Genomic DNA, 21,975 nt, shown 5'->3' on the forward strand with positions numbered 1-21,975 from the left:
TTCCCTTATACAGTTTAGCTTTCGATCATGATACTGCGAAGAATTCTGCGACAAAGTGAAAATTACAGAGCAGCGAAAATACGCCAGTTTGCAGATGTTCAAACAAACAGGTCTTTTTATAGTCCAGATTGTTGTTGAGAAGAATAATATTTCTAATTAAGTAAGAAAATTCCTACATTCGGTCAAAGATCTTAGTGCTAAATATCTTTGTGCCAAAATCTTTCTCGATCTTGAAACGCAATTATAAACTGTAGAACCAGAGTATAGTAATATCACTTATTAAATTCACAAACAATTTTTTACGCTAATAATTAAGTATCTTTATAAGAATATTAATAATTAGATGTTTTAATGAGAGAGAATCTTAAATCTATAAATATTTCAATATATAATATTTCAATACATTACACACTTCACATTTCCATCAATGGCACGTATATTCTCTTTATGACCGGTATTCATAGCCCAAACAACATACGTATCTAAAAGACATCATAAAAACATCATAAAGACGTCTTTTAAAACACATTACATGTCTGAAAGATATGTAAAAGACATATCATAAAAAGGTTTTCTATGTAGATGTGTGTCTGGAAATCCGTTTCTATTTCAAGACCGTCTTAAGTAATATTTAAAACGCTAATATGACTGTGATTGCGGCTTATCAAACATCTTAAGACTGTACTTAAAACAGTCTTAAATATAAGAACAGACTGTGAAAATCGTTCCAAGTCTAAAAACATTCAAAAAATAAAGTAAGTAGAGAAAAAAGACGGCGACAAATAAGGAACGTAGTGAGGCCAATACAAAGCAAACGTTCCGAAAAATTCCTCGTGTTTCATAAAACTGTTCTCGTAGTTCCGCGTGCTTTATACAACTCTGTGCCGCAAATAGAGCGAAGAAAAACTAAAGGCAGAAACAAAAGAGGTAAACGGAAGCCTGATAGGTCGAGTCAATCGCTCACCTGTTCAACCAATCGCACACCTGTACTCACTCTCCACGAAGCTAAACCAATCGGACCCCCGTACGTCTCGTTGTTTGGTCAGTTTACGAGCTCCCGCGCTCTACGGATATCGATTACCGATCGCCTCGGCGGCTATCGCTTCCTCCTAATACTGAAAAATGGACCAAAGCCTTTGCGCGAGATCGGCCGCGAAGGAAAGCGAGGGCAAAGCGCGGCTATCGCCGTGGAATTCTCTCGACGCGCCCGACGGGATCCGATGGAGGACCTCGGGAAGAATGCTCAAAGTTTCCGCCCGCTTCCGGTCCGCCGGCTTTCGCTGATGGCTGCAATTAGACCTCTGGCCATCCTTTTGTAGCACACACGCGCACACAACGTACTGCACCGAAGATCGACCGCCGCCAGAAGAGTATAGCCCATGAGCGAGAATATCCTCTCTAATTGAAAGCGTCCTTAAATTTTGGAAAAGTTAATGAATTAGAAGAACGAGAGAGAGAGAGAGAGAGAGACTGTGGAATGGACGCGTCCACTTTTCTCCGTTTTTCTCACGTCGAAAGCTTTCAGTTTAACATTACGTCCTGGAGTAATATAACGGATGGAATTTCAGTATTAATTATACGGTCGAATATGTTACCGGCAGTAATCGATCATTGTTAAAATTTTAATTGCTCAGTATGAAAATTTCTCGAGAAATTTATTCTATCCATACAATACGGAAATAATTATTTTTAATTAGAACGAAATTAATTTTAAATTAATTATAATATTATATAAATTATTAAAGTTAATTATAAAAAGTAAAGTTAATTATAAATTAATTTTAATAAAGCTATCTCATCACGATAATGAAATTAAATTTATATCTTAAAGATTACGGCTATTCTTATTCTGTTTTATACCATGCGAGATCTGTTCAGACAATAGTTATGGTTGTATTATTTATTTTTCGTCAATTTAATTAATATTTCTGAATTTTTCGTTAAACTCGAACGAAAGTATACATATACCATTCGAATATTAAGAGAAATTACTAAAAGACACTGTAAATTATAATATTTTCAAGTTTATAGTGTTTGTAATTGTACATGTATTTCATTGACAAAGGCTTTATAGCTTTACCTATATTCTAAATTCCCTCTTTACGTTTCGTCTTTCCCTTTTGAATCGTTATAACAGATACCCTATTCCTATGCAGCGGTTCATTGTGAGGAACATATTGTCTTATCGAGCACAGAACAGTTACAAAGTCCAATGCCTCGTGGTAGCTATTCCGCTCGAAGCAATTCCGCTTAAGATACCATGTAACAAAGGTCTGTTTATACTCGAAATATCGCGACAAATTTTCGTCGAGCGATCACTTTGTATCGGGCGAAGGGGCAAGAAAAGCGAGAAAGCTCTCGTGTAGAACAGTTGCAGAATTTTGTCGTGAATCCATTGTAAAAATTACATGACAGATTTTTGCGTACTACCTCGCGATGTCGAGCGATTTCCGGTGACTTCCCATTATTGATTACTTAACTTACAGGTTCTTCTTGAAACTATGTTATTCCGATAAATAATGCATCTCTTGCATGCTGCATGAATGTTCGTAACTTAAATTCATATGTTTAATTTGATGGATAACGTTTGTTTTTAGCACTTGCATTATTTATCACGCAAATAAGTCATAATTTAACATACTTATTACAAATATAATTACTAACGTAGAATTATATACATTTAAATATCGCACGATCAAACAATAAATTGCTCGACATTATACAGAATTTCCAGAGGAAAATAAAAAAGTAAAACTCTTAAATCGCAAATAATAATATATGTATATTATAATGTAAACTGCAATTTTTAAATCTAATATTGTTTCGTATTAATGATACATTAATTCTTATTATTTGCATAATAAATTGTCTGAAATGTGCGAGTAATTTTACAAACAAAAAATTTCAAGAAAATTGTATTATATCTAATATTACAACTCTATGCTAATTGTAAAAGAGAGAATTAATGCTTAAATGTTTTATTAATTCTATAATACTAATCTTAAGCCAGCGGCAACATACGATGCTTATTTTTCTGTTGGATTACTAGCTGGGTTCTAATCTTGCTGCCGTATTGGATACGGTGCCAGCAAATATAGTGACAAGAATCTAATAATCCAAAGCAATCCAGCAAGAAAACAAGCATCACATGTTGTCGGCTTAGTATTATTAAAGAATTATATTATATTTGTAATAAATTTTCTGTTTTTTCTCGTAAAAATTTATTTTCTCAAATTTCTTTTTAAATTTCTTTTTTATTTTTGAGTATAATTCAAATTTGAATTCAATACAATTCCATCATATTGATCTATTATAAAATTAGCCAATCAGACGATATTATTAAATAAATGTCTGAGTTCTTTTATATTTCTAGATTGGTGGTTCTGTGCCAACCATAAAGTTCTGTTCGCATTGTTCAAAATCCCCAGACATTATTGAACTTAAAATGAGATATATTTGGCATTGAAAAGAGAAAGAGCGAAGATGTTGAGGGCAAAAAGTGCAAGCAACGCGAACAGACTTAAATCCATATTCAGTGCTGTTCGTGCTGTTGAATGTTGAAGAGAGAGAGAGAGAGAAAAAGTGAAGTAGCCGAGTGCAAAAAGTACAGGCCACGCGAACAGACCTATGAATAGGTTATGTTACCCTATCGCAACTGTTTGTTTATCAGAAGATTTTAACTCCGTATATTTTAAAGGTGACGAAAGTTCAATTAGTTCTTAATTTTCAGATTCCAAGGTACAGCACAGCATCATCGCTACTGACTTGTTCCGATTTCTTTCATATTGCTAATACTAATTAATTGTTTACCAGGTATATACTGGTAAAATGGAAATAGAACTAATTGAATTAAAAGATATAAAGACTGTTGCGGATATAATACACGTTTATCCGGAACGAGTAAAGTCTGAGTGTACACCACTCGTTCTTGACAACGGTAATTTTCAATTGTATATTTAATCTAATTATGTTCACATACCATAAATTAACAGTGTTGTTTGACATTAGGGTCCTACAATTGCAGAGTTGGTTGGGCTACTGAAAAAGAACCACAATTAATATTCAAGAATCTCATAGCGAAACCAAGAAAGGAACGTGGCAAGAAAGATGGGGAACCTCAAGTAGGAAATGACATAGCAAACATTGAAGCTGTTCGATTTCAATTAAAGACTCAATTCGATCGAAATGTAGTGACGCATTTTGAGGCTCAAGAACAGATATTTGATTATACATTCACACACATGGGTATAAATACAGAAGGCAGCGTAAATCATCCAATTATATTGACTGAAGCATTCCTCAATCCCAACTATTCTCGTAACTGTAAGTAAATAGTAATAATTTATTTTGTTATTTTTAATTCTCAATAAAAACTTTTATATATAAATCCATATATGTTTCAGTAATGGCAGAATTATTATTTGAATGTTATAATGTACCATCAGTAGCCTATGGAATTGACTGCTTATTTTCGTATCAGCATAACAACTGTCCACCTGATGGTCTAATAGTTAGTGTAGGTTATCATACAACTCATATAATACCAATACTAGATGGGAAAGCAGATGCTATGAATGCAAGAAGAATTAATGTTGGTGGATATCACATCACATCATATATGCATAAACTCCTTCAATTAAAATACCCAGTACATGTCAATGCAATAACACTTAGTCGAGCAGAGGTATACATCATATATTATAATGTAGTAAGAGAATAAAGTAAAATCTGAATTTATATTTTCTATTTTTTTAACAATTACTAAATGTCTGTTTCATAATTTCCAGGAGTTGATACATGAGCATTCGATGATTGCTTTAAGCTATCAAGAAGAATTATCCAAATGGGCAGATGTAGATTATTATGACACACATGTTTTAAGAGTGCAATTACCATATATTGCGCCTACTACTACTCCTGGTTTGACGCTTGAGCAACAGAAAGAAAGAAAACGGGAATTAGCACGGCGATTAATGGAAATTAATGCGAGAAAGAGAGAAGAAAGGGTTGGTATTTTATACTTTTATTTATATATTACTCTGTTGTAACATTAAATAACGTTTAATTATGCATCTCGTATCTGCAGTTAGCAGAAGATGAAGAACAACTTAATCAATTGCTAGCAGTTCAAGATCTTCTAGAAGAAGGTGAAATAGACGAATTTGACCAGGCATTGAAATCCTACTCTCTTGCAAACGAGGCTGATTTAATAAAAATGATAAATAATCTACAAGCAAAAGTAGAAAGAACCAGACAGAAAATCGTTGCTGCTAACTCACAAGAGGAAAATATTGTAATGGAAGAAAAACCTAAAATCAAGTCAAGCCTTCAACCTAGAGATCAACAGGATTTTGATGAATGGATTGCTGGAGTTAGGAAGAAAAGGTAGTTTCTTAGTACGTTAATAATATCCAGCACACATATGCTTATCTATTAACGGATTATTAAATCTTTATTTCTTATAGACAAGAAATATTAGACAAACGCATGGCAAAAAGACAACGAAGGCAAGACATGGCAAAGCGGAGAACAGCCGCCGCACAGGAGAGGATGCGTATAATTAGTCAGTTAGCAAAAAAAGAAAAGCGCGATGACGATTTTGGTATGCGAGATGAAGATTGGGACGTGTACAAAGTCATAAATAGAGTAGGATATATTTTCCTTTTTATGTGGAATTACATGAATTGATATCTTTTGTTACAAAATATTTTTTTGTAGGAAGGCGGCGATTCAGATTCAGAATTAGAACAGGAGAAACTATTAGAATTGGAAGATGTGTTACGTCATCACGATCCAGAATTTGATAGTGCGGGATCTAGCGTTCCTATGGTTCCTGGAGAAACTCATCAGCTTCATGTAGGCGTAGAACGCTTACGGGCATCAGAATTGTTGTTTCAACCATCTATGGTTGGTTCGATAGAAGCCGGGATTGCCGAAACAATTGAATTTGTTTTAAAACAGTACACTTCTGAAGAACAAACGCGTCTTGTAAGCAATGTATTTCTTACCGGTGGATCAACAGCTTTCCCAGGGTTATTAGAAAGATTAAAACGCGAACTACGCGAAATGAGACCTTTTGGATCGAACTTTCAAGTGAATATTGCAAAAAATACCAGTTTGGATGCCTGGTATGGTGCAAGAGATTTCGGTTTGAATGGTAATTTTCCTGAGTACTTAGTTAGTCGTAGGGAATACGAGGAGAAAGGTGGAGAATATTTTAAAGAACATTCAACAAGTAATACTTACACTCGATCACCCGATCCCTTGCCAATGATACAAGTACCTGTAACATCTGAGCAAGTAATCGTGGAGGATGCTATAGTTGATGTCGAAATTGAATAAAAGTAATTAACTCGAAAGTTTTAATTCGCATATATATTAATATTGTAAATTATATAAATTTTAAATAAAGAAACATACATATAAATATGACAAATTCTAAATTATTTCTTTTGTTGTCGAGCAGATTTTATAAATATCAAGCTTATATATATAAAATAGTTTAATCATGATATATATGAAGACTTTTATTATTAAATGGATATTAGCAAAAAAATATGACCATTTTTTTGTTCATGGATACCTACTTTATTACACAAGTATTTCTGTTTGTTCATTTTATTACGAACAAACTACATTGTAGTCTGTTTGCTGATCACAATATACAGTTCTCAAACATCGCATTTCGCCATTCAACACAATTACGCGGGATACATTTTTACTTTTCTTATTTTTCGAGGACAATCGACATCGGCTTCTGGGCGTACTTCATGTAGCCTAAAAAATTATGAAAGTGATCCCTCACCTTAGCGATAAGATTGATTTTACAGCAACCTCAGTTACAAATCTCCGATCTCGATCCGCGAGAGCTTAAGCTAACATCACAATATAATAATACACTGAAATTATCGAGGCCCCATAGGCAGTTACAACTAACACTACTAATTCTTGCGCAACATATCAATAAAGGAACCCATACCGCGATGTAACGCTTCAATTTTCGCGATTGTTCGAATCTAATTTGACGTAAAATAAAGAAAGAAAAAAATCTGTATCATGCGCAATGACATCACAAACTGTTAGATCACAAGTGCACAGCATCTGTTCATAGTACATATTTGATCATGTTTAAAAGAAATTCTGTGTTTTATACAATATTGCATACTCACAATTTGTATAAAATACAATTACATATGTGATATACACATTGTAATAATATACATATACGAGTATATGACATATTATAGAATCTTCTACATAAAATACATATTTTACTTTTACATAGACAACATGCTGAAATAAATTGGGATACACATAAATACTTTCTATTAAAACAATACAACGTAAATCTAATATTAAAAGCGTACAATGTTCCGAATATTTGCAAACGAAAATTATGAAGCTCATTACAAAATTAACATAATTTTAAAACGGCCTTGTTGTAAGATAATGAAACTGGAAACTCGATATTCACGTAATAATTGATGATCTATTTTGTTTTATACCACGTTTATCATACATAATTATGTAATGAGCTTATGTCAAATTTAGATATATATTTCGTTCACAAGATTCACCGATGAGTTATATTGTACATACGTACCTCGATACAGCGCAAAAAAAAACTTAATTTAAATATCCTTTACAACTATCACAGTTTGAGGTCGCTGAAAATCAATGTCTCTCGCCTGTAACGACGCTCTATATCTTATGAAATTTTCATTCAGAGAATGGAAGGATAGGTGTGGAGGACACTTGGGTAGTTTTGTTTACAATAAGATTGAGGTAGAATCCAATCTGCAAATAAATACAACTTTTGATCCGCATATGCTATAAGTGAGGGGCTACTTCCGTCAACAATAATGTAACATTAATTAAAAGTATACGTAGCATTAAAATCGACGCCGCGACAACGATGACAGTGATGATGATAATTATGACAACGATGACAATGATAACAATAATTGTAATGATTGTAGTAATAATAATGATAATCTAAGGATGAAAAGTAATAATTCGCAATAATAACTAATACAACAACGATTAATGTTTTTCTGCAATATATAATGGCTGTATGCATTTATATATATATATATACATATATATTTATGTATATGTATATTATATTTGTATGGTGGGGCAAAGATTGACAGCTATGTACAATACATGCTTGCCTTGGTTGTACCATTTTTATATTATACGCACCTATACCCTCCGCATTAATTATGTGACAATAATAATAATTAATATTTCGATAATGATAATAATCAAAATAATAATAATAATAATAATAATCGTAATTATATTAGTATCGTTTGCTCGTAAAATATCCTATATATAACATGTACCTGCAATAATAACTAGGTATGCAGTATGTACGTAAGGAGGATGTGTCGGATAGGATATGTCGATAAAAACTATGGTATACCAAGCGTCAACTTTTTATTATCTCTGCTATCATTTGTCTTATTTCTTCTGTTATTGTTTTTTTTTTAATCGTTTTTCGCAAAATGACTATTACAAAAGTGCACGTTACTCGCGATTCTTACATTTTATTTTACGTACATACATAAATCGGCGTAGATCTATCTACTTCTTCATTGTCGTTTATATTAGTTCGGTAGCGTTTATTATTTCTTTTAGTTATATATACTTTATTCTCCCTTAACGGAGCGCTACGATAATCCCCTTGTTTACACCATACATACATACGTACGTACATACATACACACTTGCGTATATATAACACGTGACATGATACTTTCTACGCATCGACGGTACATAGGTATATCTTATCGTCGTATATCATATCATAATTTTGTTCCTTCTGTGATTTTTTTAAAACACGATATTACTGACGCGAGTACGTCAAATACCGCGACTAACAGCAATCCTCTTACTTCCCTTACCCACCCCTTTCTCATCAAGGATTCGACGACACGCAATTCCGGACTTGCTTTCGTTCGTCTTTTAATATCAAGGCTTTTAGGCACCGTTCAAAACTCGAGTTGAGAGAATTATTAGCGATAGAGAAGAACTTACGCTTGTACTTACGGCCTGGTGACTCTTATATAGCACCCCCGATAGACCAGATTTAACATGTATTAACTCTTCACAGCTCGTAAGAAACAATATAATTGATACGGTGAAATATATTTAGCGAGAAATCATTTAATGATGATAATTACGGTAAATAACATTAATATATTATCGTGTATAAAAATTCGAAAATTATCCTCGAATTTACAAAATTAATATCATATCTCATTTCCAAACTTAAAACATACGTAACAAGACTAGTATCATTTGTGATTATGATCATTGAAATCTTATTTTATAAAACGTGGTCGTAGAACGTCTCGAACTACATAGAACTTTTCATAAATATTGTGGACCTCTTTACATTGTGATTTGTTTACCTGTGCATTGTTATCGCAAAAGTGACGGTAAGCTGTAAAGAGTGAATGCAAAGCACACTCCCGCCATCGTTGCAAAAAAATATCGTTGGACGAGGAAGACCGTTGTTATATGTATATACATGTGCAGATTTCGTGCATGTGAAAAATGTCTCAAATCTTTCGTCGGGTTGCTACAAAAATATCAATATATTTCAAATAAAAAAAAAAGCGACGAACACTCTTTAACAGTGAATATGTCCTTTTCGTCATTTGTCTCGTCTATATCTCTTGTGAATTATCGATTATTTCTACATGGTTCAGAAACGCTGTGTGACATTTATCTCTCAACGTAGTTGTTCAATCCCGACGTGCCTCCGTATTACATCCTTTCCCCTCAAGTGATCCGCTTGATGCACGCCGGTACTCTTTGTACATCTCTTTTACATATTAAATCTAGTTTGGGGCGCGTGGATCAAGCGAACCGCTTCAGTCGAAACGATTACCGCCTCGATGCCAGAAAAAGCAATCGCGCTTCGGCAATTAAGTAATTTTTATTTTCGAGAATAAAAAGAAAACGGAGCACTCATTTTATCGCGACCGCCATCGCCGCGAGGAATATTTCTTATTGCTATAATTCAAAGTGCGCTAATATATTTTTTTTTCCTCACGCGGAAATATCCCTGCCAGACTTCTCATTTCTTTCCCACCTTTCCCACGCCCGCGGAAAGATTGCTTTGAGAATCATTGCCCTGACAATAAGGTTCTTTTGCTACGTTTTTGTGTGTGTGTGTGTATGTGTGTCGCGCGTCTCTGTGTCCGTTTCAAACTAAAGCCAGTACTAGAAGTGCGTGTCCCTTTTTTTTAAATATATATATATATGTATATATATGTATATATATTCCACTGTGGACTCTGCGACACCTACAAAAATTCCTACACTACTTTATTACGCAGGCCTCTATAAGACTTACGGTAGCACAGTAAACCCCTATAAAAATAAGAGCTATCCTACGTAAACGTATTACAAAAATAAATGGCATTGTACTCTGCTAAAGAAGCAAAATGGTACAGGCGCAATGTCGAGCGACGCGAGCATTGTCAATTTAACTCCCTCCCCCTTTCCTATGCTTCAAGTTCCCCATCTTTAGTTTCAGATGTCTTTCACCTTCGTTCGTCGGATTTCGAGACCAATCGCTAAATTCGACAGCTCGAATTGTTTCTTTTCTTCTTTTTCTTTTATCATCTATCGTCCCTTCTACGAGACCTTCCTCGATCGACCCCCTACTGAAAGTCAGGTTTAATTACATCACGTGCTGCTCGTGCCAGGCGACGCGAGGGTATAAAACGTTACGAGCCAGGGCTGTGCTTACCGGGGCTATCACAAGTACGGAGTCGATCGCACGGCACGATAGAGCACTTGGTAAAGGTAGTCGGACCAGGAACTGGTTTTAAAAGTATCGGGAATGAAACGTGGTGCCCTCTGATAAAACATTGCCATTTCTCTTATGGTATTGTTCATTGAAACGTTCAGAGACAGAAACGCTCTCCTATCTGATCTAATTCCTTTCACGCATAAACTGAAACGCCGATTATCAAATTGGTCCTTTCTCTGACATCGTCTTCGATTTAATGAGATGAAGTATAGTTGTATGCACAAAACAAGAATGTTATGCAACGGAGACAACCGATTCTCTTGTTTCAATGACTAATAAAAGTTTCACAAAGTGGCAATATTTCCAAGGACAACTATATATGTACGTATGTATAGGGGAAGTTTGGTAAGGGTGCCACCACCAATAGTTCCACATTTCGATTTAAATTCGCTGAAAGAATACATCAGGAAGATACGTGCAACTACCCGCTAAATTGTATAAGAGTATTAGGATATTAGAGTACGTGATACATCCGAGATGATAGCTAATAGCAACGTAACGAAGACAAATAGTCTAACACTGACAAGTATAGAGCATTTCAAGATTTTTCGTATCTAATAATCGGTTAGTTGATATTGTCGTATGCATGCTGCAAAAAATTAGAAACAAAAAGTCAAATAGTCTTAATAAATATACATAACATTTTTCTCTAAACTCTGTTTCTTTTTAATTACATACTTTCTACATTTTATTTATTTCCTTTTTGCCTACCTAAACACACACATATAATTACTTTAAATACAGAAAAAATACATATCTCTAAAAAACGGAAAAATTTTTATAATAATCAATTGACAAAGTAACAATTATAGGTAATATGAATATTCGAATACAATTGCACAATCAACATTCATAAAATCGCATCTTTTGTTGTTATGTCAATTTTCACGCGATTTTATGGAATTTTCTTTTTTTTTTATTATTACAACAAAGCTGTTGATTTTTTGTTTTCAATTTAGAATGCAAAAATATGATTAGAATAATTTATTTCTTGAAAACATTTTTATAAAAGTATGGTAATAATATCTTAAAAAGTCTAACAAAATTCAATTTTATGTGGAATATAACAAAACATATCAACTGTATACAGAAATTTATACAGAGAAAAACAATACACTAAAAATACACAACATAAATCTCTATACGTAAAAAAATTATACGTACATGTGTGTACCTTCCTCATTTCATTATTAAAATATAGAAATATATCGTTGTATAAATTACGTAAACAGCATAAATTTTCTAATGGCGCAGTATGCTATTAGAAAAGATACAACTTGAGAATTTCAAAAGCAACAACGTATTTAAAGCTTTTTGTCTTTTACTCTAAATACGATTGCAAGATTTTGCAAGTTTAGTAAATAACTTCAGCACGTGAATTGAGAACTACTCTTCATAAAGTCGATTTCGTCAAGACTCGAAAAGGATCTTTTTATCTCCATGACTGTATGGCATCCTAGAATCCACAAACTGACTTTAACACAGAATCATTTTTGTTGTTTAACATATTGTGATTACTAGCTACATTAGCTATTAATATCGTTGATCTATCACTATCATATTCAAGCGCAAGAGAGCAGCGTCATTGAGAGATGAGCGAGAATTTATCTACAGAATAGGAAGAGTTTAATGAGATTTCCAATCAATTTTGTATGCTAGCGAGAAGTGATTAAAATAAAAAATTAACAATATAAGGAAACTCAGCTCAAATGATAATTAATTAAAATTAAAAAAATAACTATATCGATGCTTATCGTATATAATCTTTAATACTTAGCAAAATCCTCGAAACTTTATCGCATTAATTTATATAACGGTTAAATTAAATTATATATATATATATATATATATATATATATTTAAAAATTTTAGTAAGTAAAGTCGTTAATATTTCTTCCAAAATTACATAGCTATCAACTTTATGAAATAATAGAAATAATATAAAAATGACTAATTAAATTAAAATTAATGATAGCATAATTTGAGAACAGTGCGGAAGAATTTCATAAATATATGTTTTGCATAAAAGAAATCTTTAGATGGTAGAATATATCATGTATACATAAGCTCGTAAATCATTGACTGATTCGAGAGATAGATACAAATATTTTATATAAATTATATATTTTACAAAATACGATAACGTTAAATAGCGACTTTTCCGTGAAATTTTTTTACAAGTTGCTAATAAAAATGTGAGGAAATATCTAATACTGTGATAGATCGCAAATAAAGACTTTGAATGCGCGAAAAGATATAAACTTACAAATAGCTAGATAACCATTCTTTATCGCACGTTTACTATTATCTATAACAAACGTATTTCTTCCGCACTGCAAGGTCATAAAAGATGTGAATAGATAACATAACAAGTATATTCAGAATATCGCTATCCTGGAAGTAGCACTAGTATAAAATCACAGGATGATTACTAATGTTCGATAAAAGTTCGTAATGAGTACAAATTTTCATTGTTTATTAATTATTGTTTTTTAAATTAATATCAACTTTGCGCTCTCAATTCCAAATAAAAGTTTTCAATGAAGTAATTTCACTGGCTATGTAAATTAATATTATTTGTAATAATCACAGACAAATCTGAACAGCCAATTTTTAATATATAGTAAGATGCACATGATTTTTTTACGGAAACACAAAATATATCTTCGTTATAAAAGCATATTGTTCAAAATACTTGTTAATAGCGTTTTGCAAACAATGTTAATATGCAGTGAATTAAATTTTCATAAACATTCACAAAATAAAATGGATACTATTTCTCTTAAATTTTACAGATTTATATTATTTCTTCATACATTACACACACAATTGTTCAAAATGAATATTGTCGTTCAGATCAAAGTACTTGAAAAATACTTTTCACTATTTAATGTTAGAACAAAAATCAAAAACTCAAAATATAATCACTACCTCTCATTGCAGTGCTCTCAGTGCAATTACATTCCGCGATAAAAAGCATAGAGATTTTTTAGTCATTTGTCAATTTTTACGTGGTCGAAAATTTTTTTAAAGAAATCTATAACGTTTACGTAAAAAGGACAATACCATGTATTTTCTAATGTTATAGAAATTATAGACATTTAGCGCATTCAGTAGAGACATTTGTGCAGGAACTAAGCAGCAAATAAATCGATTATTAAAGCCAGCAGATTATATCTCGAGTATCACAAACTATAACAGTTTCTTCAGCTAAACATGCTCATTATCGCAATGATAGGAATTAACATACGATAATATACGATTATTATTCAGATAAAACTGCATGACTTGAGCGCATATATAAAAGTCACTCGCTCTCGATCCCTCGTATTCGTATTGAAATCGCCAATGCTAGCAAAGAAGCGTAAAATTTATACGCAATAACTTGCTGATTATTTTACATAGCGGCTTTTACGTTTGTCTCTTAGCGCAATACGTCTTTTGATTCCGTTATTGATTACACTGTGTACAAAGTGGTTTTTTTAAATTTCGGATTTACACGTTTATGAGTCATATCTTTTTCTTTAGTGTCGCAGCCTACCACCATTCTCGCGCCCTCGATAATATTATGATTAGGATGGCCGATATTCTAATATTAAATTTTTTATCGATTAAATGAGAATCGATATTTTAAATATCTGGTTTATGGAATTCAGCCAATGGAATACAGATTTCAGTTAGGGCTGGCAACCCTATTGGCTGAATTTTACGATTTTAGGATTAAGACCGAAGCATAAACATAAACCAAGTATAATTTGATCGACACAAAATCGATTAATCTCTGACGTTGCATTGCAAAGTGGGAAGAGTGAATCAATATTAAGCCATGCGATATCTCTGTTGCGATAATCGACTTTCGAAATACCGGAAATAATTCAAGACGTCATGAGGAATATCAGTCGTGGAACAAAAATAAGCCAATGCAATAAGTATCTATCTTAGTCACGGGCGGGAAAAAAGTAGAACAAAGTTGATATTACATTCTCGAACTTTTAATATCAATCATCTACGAATTCGGCCAAGCATACTGCAGTTAAAATCTCTGTTACAAATACACATCCTCTTTTTTTTGTAACTTATTCGCATTTTAGCACACTATCTTTTATTTAAAAAGAAAAGAAAAAGATAACTAATTAAAATATAATAAAAAGATCTTTCACGCTTATTTAAACAAAAAAGGTAATAAAAAGCATTGAAATCATCTGATAGTAAAATGACTAAAAAGAAAAATTTGTACATAAGACGCACACCAAGAAAAACAGAAAAACCGAAATAAATGAACAAAGAAATGTGCAATCTCGCATTTTACATAGAAGTATACGCTCATCGTTATGTATAAGTATATAGCATTTGTAGATGTTTCCGCACTTTAAAAGCGCCGTAGAACATCTTCCTTGTTTCTTTTTTTCATTTTATCTTTTATATGTATATACAGATGTATTGGTCCGACGAGGATCCTCCCAAAGGAAGAACCTGTCTTTCCCCCCTTCTTACGAAAATACACATTTTTTTGATATACATGTCGCAAATAGAACTCGAAGATACGTCCGCGAAAAAGCGGCCGGTGTGTGAGATCGTTATTACCGATTCGATAAGTCAGTGCTGGGCAATCTTAAAAAATATACGCATACAGCTTACACGTACGCGATATACTGTCTGAAATAACTCCTAATTCTACATATTGGATAACACAGTTAAAATCTCACTACATTTTCAGGACGCTGATTTTACTGGCTAACGATCGTTTCTGACTGAAATTTACCGGTCACGTTTACCGGAGATGCTATCACGATATTTCACATTTCTAAGCATCGGGAATTATTACCGTTTGCGTGCCTTTTTGTATTGCAAAATTGTCTTATATGAAATTTCGAAAGTAAATACATAATTTTTTGCAACTCTAATCTTGATGTTTAGCAACGCAAATAAATTAAAGCTCTTTCAATTAAACGAATTGATACCGTACACACAAAAAAAATATTCTACTCCTAAGAAAAATGATTTAGATTACTTTTTTCTTTAACAAAAAATATTTTCTTCATAATACGTTTTTAAATATACTTAAAAAATATACTTAAAAATTGGATGTTCTTCCGAATAAGACACCCCTCCGATCGAGCTGAAATTTTACAGACAATATTGTTACAATATATAATAATTATTTATGAAAATCCTATCTTCGGGTTTTGTATAGTTTTTAAAGTAAAAAATTAAAAAATTTCCTAAAGAGCAGTCAATTTGTTTGTAAAGTAGTGAATTTGTGTTTTTAGCTTTTTAACTAATAACGAGCGACGAAAAAGGTCAATGACCTTCTTGAAGATCAAAGTCAAGGTCAAAATCATTTGGAGTTAGCTGTGTAAAGGTGAACATTTTCTTGTATTATATATATATTTGAGCTTTTTTGGTTAATAATTTTTTAACGAAACACGAGCGACGGCTAAAACTTATTGGAGGTTACTCAGAGTCATAACCTTGATAACATATGTTCAGATCAAGATCATCGGAGCTGCTTCCGTTATTATTAATATTTACCATAATTTTATTTTTATTTTTTATTATTTGAACTATAAAAAACCCGAAGATAGGAGCTTCATAAACAATCACTATACATCGTAACAATATTGTCTGTAAAGTTTCAGCTCAATCGAAGAGGTGTCTTATTCGGAAGTACGGCCTAAAAATTTAAGAGAGAAAAACTTATCATGTATTTAAAAAAAACAAAAATTTATTTCCTTTGGAAGACTATATTTTATCCCGAAGAAGCGACTTTATATATTAAGCGACAATTGGAAAGTTAAACTTATTGGAATTCAAAATATATTTTGAATAAATTTGATGTTTATGAATTTATAACAAATTTGCAAATATAAACTTTTAAAATACTCGAAATAAACAATTGATATTTGAATATAGTATGTATTTTTTCTGTGTATATAGGTCGTTCTACATTATCTTTCATTTGCACGATCATATTTAAATCAAATTCCATCATCAAATATTTATAATAAATTGTATGCAGCTGAAGCATCAATTGACAATTCGAAAATTATTGGCAAATAAATCAGCTTAAAATATCGATAAGATAACAGCCTCTGAACAAAGCATCTATTTCAAACAGTACGATCGTTATGTAAAAATGTAAAAAATGTAAACCCGCGCCCTGCGCGCATTCGTATAAAACTCTCTTTAAATACTCGCATAATTGTCCTTCCCAAACGATAACTTATGACGTCTACAGCCTTTGCCCAACACTGCGAAGGTATGCGTCTAAAACGAAAAAAAAAAAAGAAAAAGGAAAAAAGAAAGAGATCGTGAGTGAATAAAACGATCAACCGGAACTGCGATTTTTAAATATTCCTAAGGCTATCTAATTTCACTTTTTATACTTACATATTTATAATAAACTACAAAATATATATATGTATATATATATATATATATCACTATAATTAGGAGCTGCGCGGTCATATGCTCAGAGGCTTTAATCACAGCTTTGTAGTACACTTAATATCTCGTAGAGCTGCCCAATGACTAGCCGACAAAAAAGATCAATTGCGTTCTCTCATTGCACTTCATTCTTTAACATGTTCATGAACCAGAAATCACGCGCGTTCACGATTTCTTTTACGCGTAATTAACTTAATTAATCGCTTATTTAATTTTAATCAATGCGGTCAGTCGCCTGATTAATTAACTACGTTAATTAATGAAACAATGGATTACATTAACCAATTTTGCCCGGTTACTTAACTCATTTCGTCCACAAACGTACAATTTTACGCGGCTCTTCTTCGTCAATGAAATACTTTATCGTACCATCCTCTTTTCAACGCGCTTTACATGCGCTTACATCCGGTGAAAAACGAAAATCAGAAAGACAAGAGAGAATGAAGAAAAAAACAGATAAGAGAGAGAATAAACATTTCGCATCTCGTAGTTCGTTACAATAAAGATCAGTCTTGCCCAGGTGAATTCGCATCCTCTTTAAATCGAAAGCCTCAGGCATACGCGCGCAGGATCATTTTGATCATTTTATGTGAAAATTAAATCGCTAAAAGAGATAGAAAGAGAGAAGAAAAAGAGAGGGAGAAATAAAAAAAGAGAGAGAGAACCACAATAAGGGAGTTCGAGGCACGCTAGCACGAATATATAGTTTCTTTCGATTTGTGTACCTTCGTAGCTCTAAAACGCGGTTTCGCGTGTTAAACGTGCAATTGTTAGTGAATTGCACTTACACGTAATCGCAATTATTTCAGATTTCGATTACCCGAAAGCGATGACCGCGTTTAAAAATGTGCTTTGAGATTTACTCTCAATTCTACGCGCGGTTGTCATGGTTCCCTCGCGCTTGCACTAAAACACGTGGCGTGATGATATGAGAGAGAAAGAGAGAGAGAAAGAGAGAAACAGAAAACAGGAATTAATAATAAGCTAATAGCTAAGATCATTCGCGAAGAATCAACAGCCTATTGCACCTTTTACACGATAGAACTGCATTTTTTATGACCTGCATCCTATTCTTCCGCTTTATTATACATTCGTACGTCGTATATGTATATGTATATACAATATATATATATCTGTGTACACCTCGAGATATGTGGAAAGTAAGTACAACTATGGAACTGATTGAAAGCTGTGTGCTCTACACTCTAATGAAGAACAATTTTCTTTTTATCACAAACGCGCACCTCGTCACACACGAACATATTCGTCGACGTTGTGAAGGGATGGACGTTTTACGATCTACAGGGAAAGTGACAGAAGGAATTCTCGTAGCGTTTCAAGCTAAAGAGAAACCATGACGACTATATGACGTGATCGTATGCACTACGCGTGATTGCCGAAATAAACGCGCGCTCTCGCATGTGTAAGTGTGATCCTTAGCGATAATGTGATCGTAGTAGTTTCTTCTTTTTTAGTAGTATAGTAGTACATAGTAGCAGTAGAATAATAGTGGTAGTAATAGCCGTAATAGTAACGATAGGTAATGTATAATTTGGGAAATGTCGGTGGTGGTGATAGAAGTGATAGTGGTAGTTAGAATAATAGCAGTGATAATAGTAGGATTAGCCATATAGTGTTACTGTTGTTGCTGTTGTAAAATTAATAATAGGGTGTCTACCAAACACACCTTCGGTAGAGACCAACGTTGCTAAAATTTTCGATCGCCTCGTGACATTGCTTTTTCATTTTCCTCGTTTTGATATTCGTCAAAATAGTAAAACCAATAGTTTAAACATTGTAGATAATAATTACTATCTATATCACAGATTCAAGTGACTAAACTCCTTTAAAAATATAATATAAGTATGTGTACGTGTCGTAATGGTTCGCATAGTATATATACACACATATACATAGATGTAGGTATATATGTATATATACACTCGCAGAGACGTGATTAAAATCAGGTGAAATAAGAGTGCTGAAATCACGGAGACTCGTAGAAACGTTACACGCTTCGGTTTCAGCTAGCATCGCATACGGATATAGTGATCGATTCGTTAAAACGATCTGTGCCGGCAGGATTTTATTATCCAACGATTAAAAACTCCGCTTCAATCGGGTGCTATTCAATCCCATGTTAAAAGATGTTTATGAATATAAAAAATCCATTAGATACAAAGAGACACAAAGTAGCAAACATTTATCGAACAGTAGTCACTTCGCAATTGATCGAGCTAAGTCGCCGTATCCCTCCTAAACCGAAACTGAGATCGTATTTCTTAAACCGTGACGAGCGAGCATCCGTTGTTACGAACCGAAAGTGGATGCTCGATAGGCACTTTGATCAACCGACGCGATTAAATAGCACCAGTTTCACTGGTATTTTCGTTCGCGTTGGAGGTCGAACGATGCTAGATGAAAACTCGCGTTTTTAATTATTACGCTGCGTATATTCCGAGTACGAAGTCGCGGGGCTCGTATTCGTGTACTGAGCGTATAGATAGAGTGCGGGATGAAGCCCTGGCGGAGGGATGCCGCGGTGCAGCTGATGTTGCGACTCCGATGTTGGATCTAGAGGGGACGACAAGTGCGAATAGAGTTGGGAGTTGGGGCTTTCCAAGGAATCGGAGGAGCCCGTCGTTTGGTAGACACTCTGCGGTGTGCTCGTGTGCTCGGTGTGAGATATAGGTGAGTTAAGTGTGAACGGCGAAGACGCCGAGGTGGGACATACTACTTGCTGTGGTGATTGATGTTGCGGCAGGGACTGGGTAGCGCTGCTGCTGTCTAAACACTAGTTGGTGGTCTGCGGATGCAGCAGCGGTAGTGGAAGCTGTAGATTATTCTGCTTGGCTAAACTGGCAATCTCCGCGGCGATGCCCGTGCCTTTAGCTCCTGCGAGACCGTCCAATGACGACGGTCCTTCGCTGTAGCGCAGATCACAGACCGGGCTCTCGAAGCCGGTGCCCGGGGTGCCGGCACCGCTGCTCTGCGGCGTCGGTGGATTGTGATTCGTGCTCTGAGTCATGTCGCGGTGCACCCGGTTTTGATGCCTTATCAAATAACTGTCGCGTACAAACGTACGTCCACAGAGATTACACTCGTAAGTGGTACTGGCGGTATGTGTACGGATGTGAATCGCAAATTGACTTTTGGACGTGAACGTGAGAGAACATCGGTCGCAGACCAGAGGCTTCTCGGCTACGTGGCTCCAACGGTGCGCGGTGACGTAGCTCTTGACGGCGAAACGTTTGTGGCAAATGTCGCACGCATACGGTCGTTCGCCCGTGTGCACTCGTTTATGAGTATTGAGACTGCTCTTTTGAGTAAACCTTTTCAGACACAGCTCACATTGAAAAGGTCGTTCGCCCGTGTGCGTCCTCATATGCACTTCTAGGTAAGGTTTGCGGCAAAAACTCGCCTCGCATACTGTACAATGGTAGGGCTTGTTCCCTGAATGAAGTTTCATATGCACATAATAGGACGAAGCGGAGGACAGTACCTTGCCGCAGACCTTGCAAGGTTGAGGTTTGGACCGTGAGCCCTCTTTAACCGTCTGTTGGCCCGTAGACTGACGACTCGGTGGCTCCTGTTGCATACCCTGACTCTGCTGTTGCTGATTCTGTTGCGGTTGTTGCTGACTTTGCGGCTGGCCCTGTTGTTGCTGATTTTGCTGCTGACTCAGCTGCAACGTTTGCTGCTGAGGCTGCAGGTGACCCTCTTGCTGGGAAAGATCCTCTCGATCGTCGGACAGATTCACCAGGGAATTGGATCCATCCGAACGACTGGAAGCAACCGAATAGAACCCCATGGGCTCGCTCTTGATCTGTTGATCGAACATGGACGTCATAATGACAGTCTGCTGTGGTTGAACCAGCTGCTGAGACTGCTCGTCTTGCGGCTGTGCTGTTTGCGGATGGGGGAGCAGAGTCAGGTTGCGCTTGACAAACTGCTCATATCCTGTGTACCACTCCACCTGCGTGTGAGAACAAAGCTCTAGAGCGTGGTACGCCCTGAGGACAGGAGGGGAAGGGAGAAGAAAATGAAGCGGCGCTTCACCCAAGAGAACGTATTTTCCGCGGACGTCTGTGGCGCGCATACGGCCGCGTCAGGTTAGGCCAACGAGGTTCGCTTTGACGTTTATCTTTGACAAGTGACAGAAGGTAGCTGGACGATCAGCTGATTGCATAACTTTTAACCGCGGGGCGCGTCGGGCACGGCGCGGACGCCACCGCGGAAGCATCGCCGGGGTCTACGACGGCGAGTGACGCGAGCCGCTCTATTTTTAATAGAGCGACCGATGGAGAAACGGCGGAAATATAATCGTCGTCGGCGAGACCGGATTTCTCCCGTGAGTGGAGGGGATAGTTCGTGTCTGTTGTATGCGCGTCTCCTCGGTGGAAAACCGATTAGACGCGCTCGTCGCTTCCGTACAAACCTTTGCTAATGTAGTGGTCCAGGTCTAGGGTCGAAAAACGTCGCGCCTCATCGAGCGCACCGCCTCCCTGCGTCGTGCGGCTTCACGGGCAATCGCGAAACATTTGTACGGTCAAATTGTTTTTCTCCGACACAAAATATAAGATGGCTGCTACTATATTTCGCGACGGGCACCTACACGCGCGCACGCACACGCACACGCGCGCCCCGTCGTCAAGCGGCACGCGCACCAACGTGCACCGAGCCGCTTCATTGGCTGG

The 21,975-nt window shown here is 35.4% G+C and overlaps 2 protein-coding genes across 2 annotated transcripts; one reads left to right on the plus strand and one right to left on the minus strand.

Moving 5' to 3' along the window:
- Positions 1-3,651: 3,651 nt before the first annotated feature.
- Arp5 (Actin-related protein 5) lies at positions 3,652-6,383 on the plus strand. The gene is made up of 8 exons (XM_018519230.1): positions 3,652-3,738; positions 3,814-3,937; positions 4,009-4,323; positions 4,404-4,684; positions 4,788-5,006; positions 5,087-5,385; positions 5,466-5,646; positions 5,719-6,383. Exons 2-8 carry the CDS (start codon positions 3,829-3,831, stop codon positions 6,340-6,342), a joined length of 2,028 nt encoding a protein of 675 aa, XP_018374732.1. The 5' UTR covers positions 3,652-3,738; positions 3,814-3,828; the 3' UTR covers positions 6,343-6,383.
- A 10,912-nt stretch (positions 6,384-17,295) lies between these two features.
- On the minus strand, positions 17,296-21,853 carry LOC108768587 (zinc finger protein 300). Its single transcript, XM_018519068.1, has 2 exons — positions 21,717-21,853; positions 17,296-21,254 (listed from the first exon to the last, which is right to left on the minus strand). Exon 2 carries the CDS (start codon positions 21,126-21,128, stop codon positions 20,073-20,075), a length of 1,056 nt encoding a protein of 351 aa, XP_018374570.1. The 5' UTR covers positions 21,129-21,254; positions 21,717-21,853; the 3' UTR covers positions 17,296-20,072.
- Positions 21,854-21,975: the final 122 nt, after the last annotated feature.

The sequence above is a fragment of the Trachymyrmex cornetzi genome, unplaced genomic scaffold, assembly GCF_001594075.2.
Source record: "Trachymyrmex cornetzi isolate Tcor2-1 unplaced genomic scaffold, Tcor1.1 scaffold122, whole genome shotgun sequence".
NCBI classification, from domain to species: Eukaryota; Metazoa; Arthropoda; class Insecta; order Hymenoptera; family Formicidae; genus Trachymyrmex; species Trachymyrmex cornetzi.

Coding starts and splice junctions, on each gene's coding strand:
- Arp5 (XM_018519230.1), top strand. CDS start 3,829: ATGGAAATAGAACTAATTGAATTAAAAGATATAAAGACTGTTGCGGAT. Junction 5,007..5,086: donor CGAGAAAGAGAGAAGAAAGG/GTTGGTATTTTA, acceptor TCGTATCTGCAG/TTAGCAGAAGATGAAGAACA. Junction 5,386..5,465: donor GCTGGAGTTAGGAAGAAAAG/GTAGTTTCTTAG, acceptor TATTTCTTATAG/ACAAGAAATATTAGACAAAC.
- LOC108768587 (XM_018519068.1), bottom strand. CDS start 21,128: ATGACGTCCATGTTCGATCAACAGATCAAGAGCGAGCCCATGGGGTTC.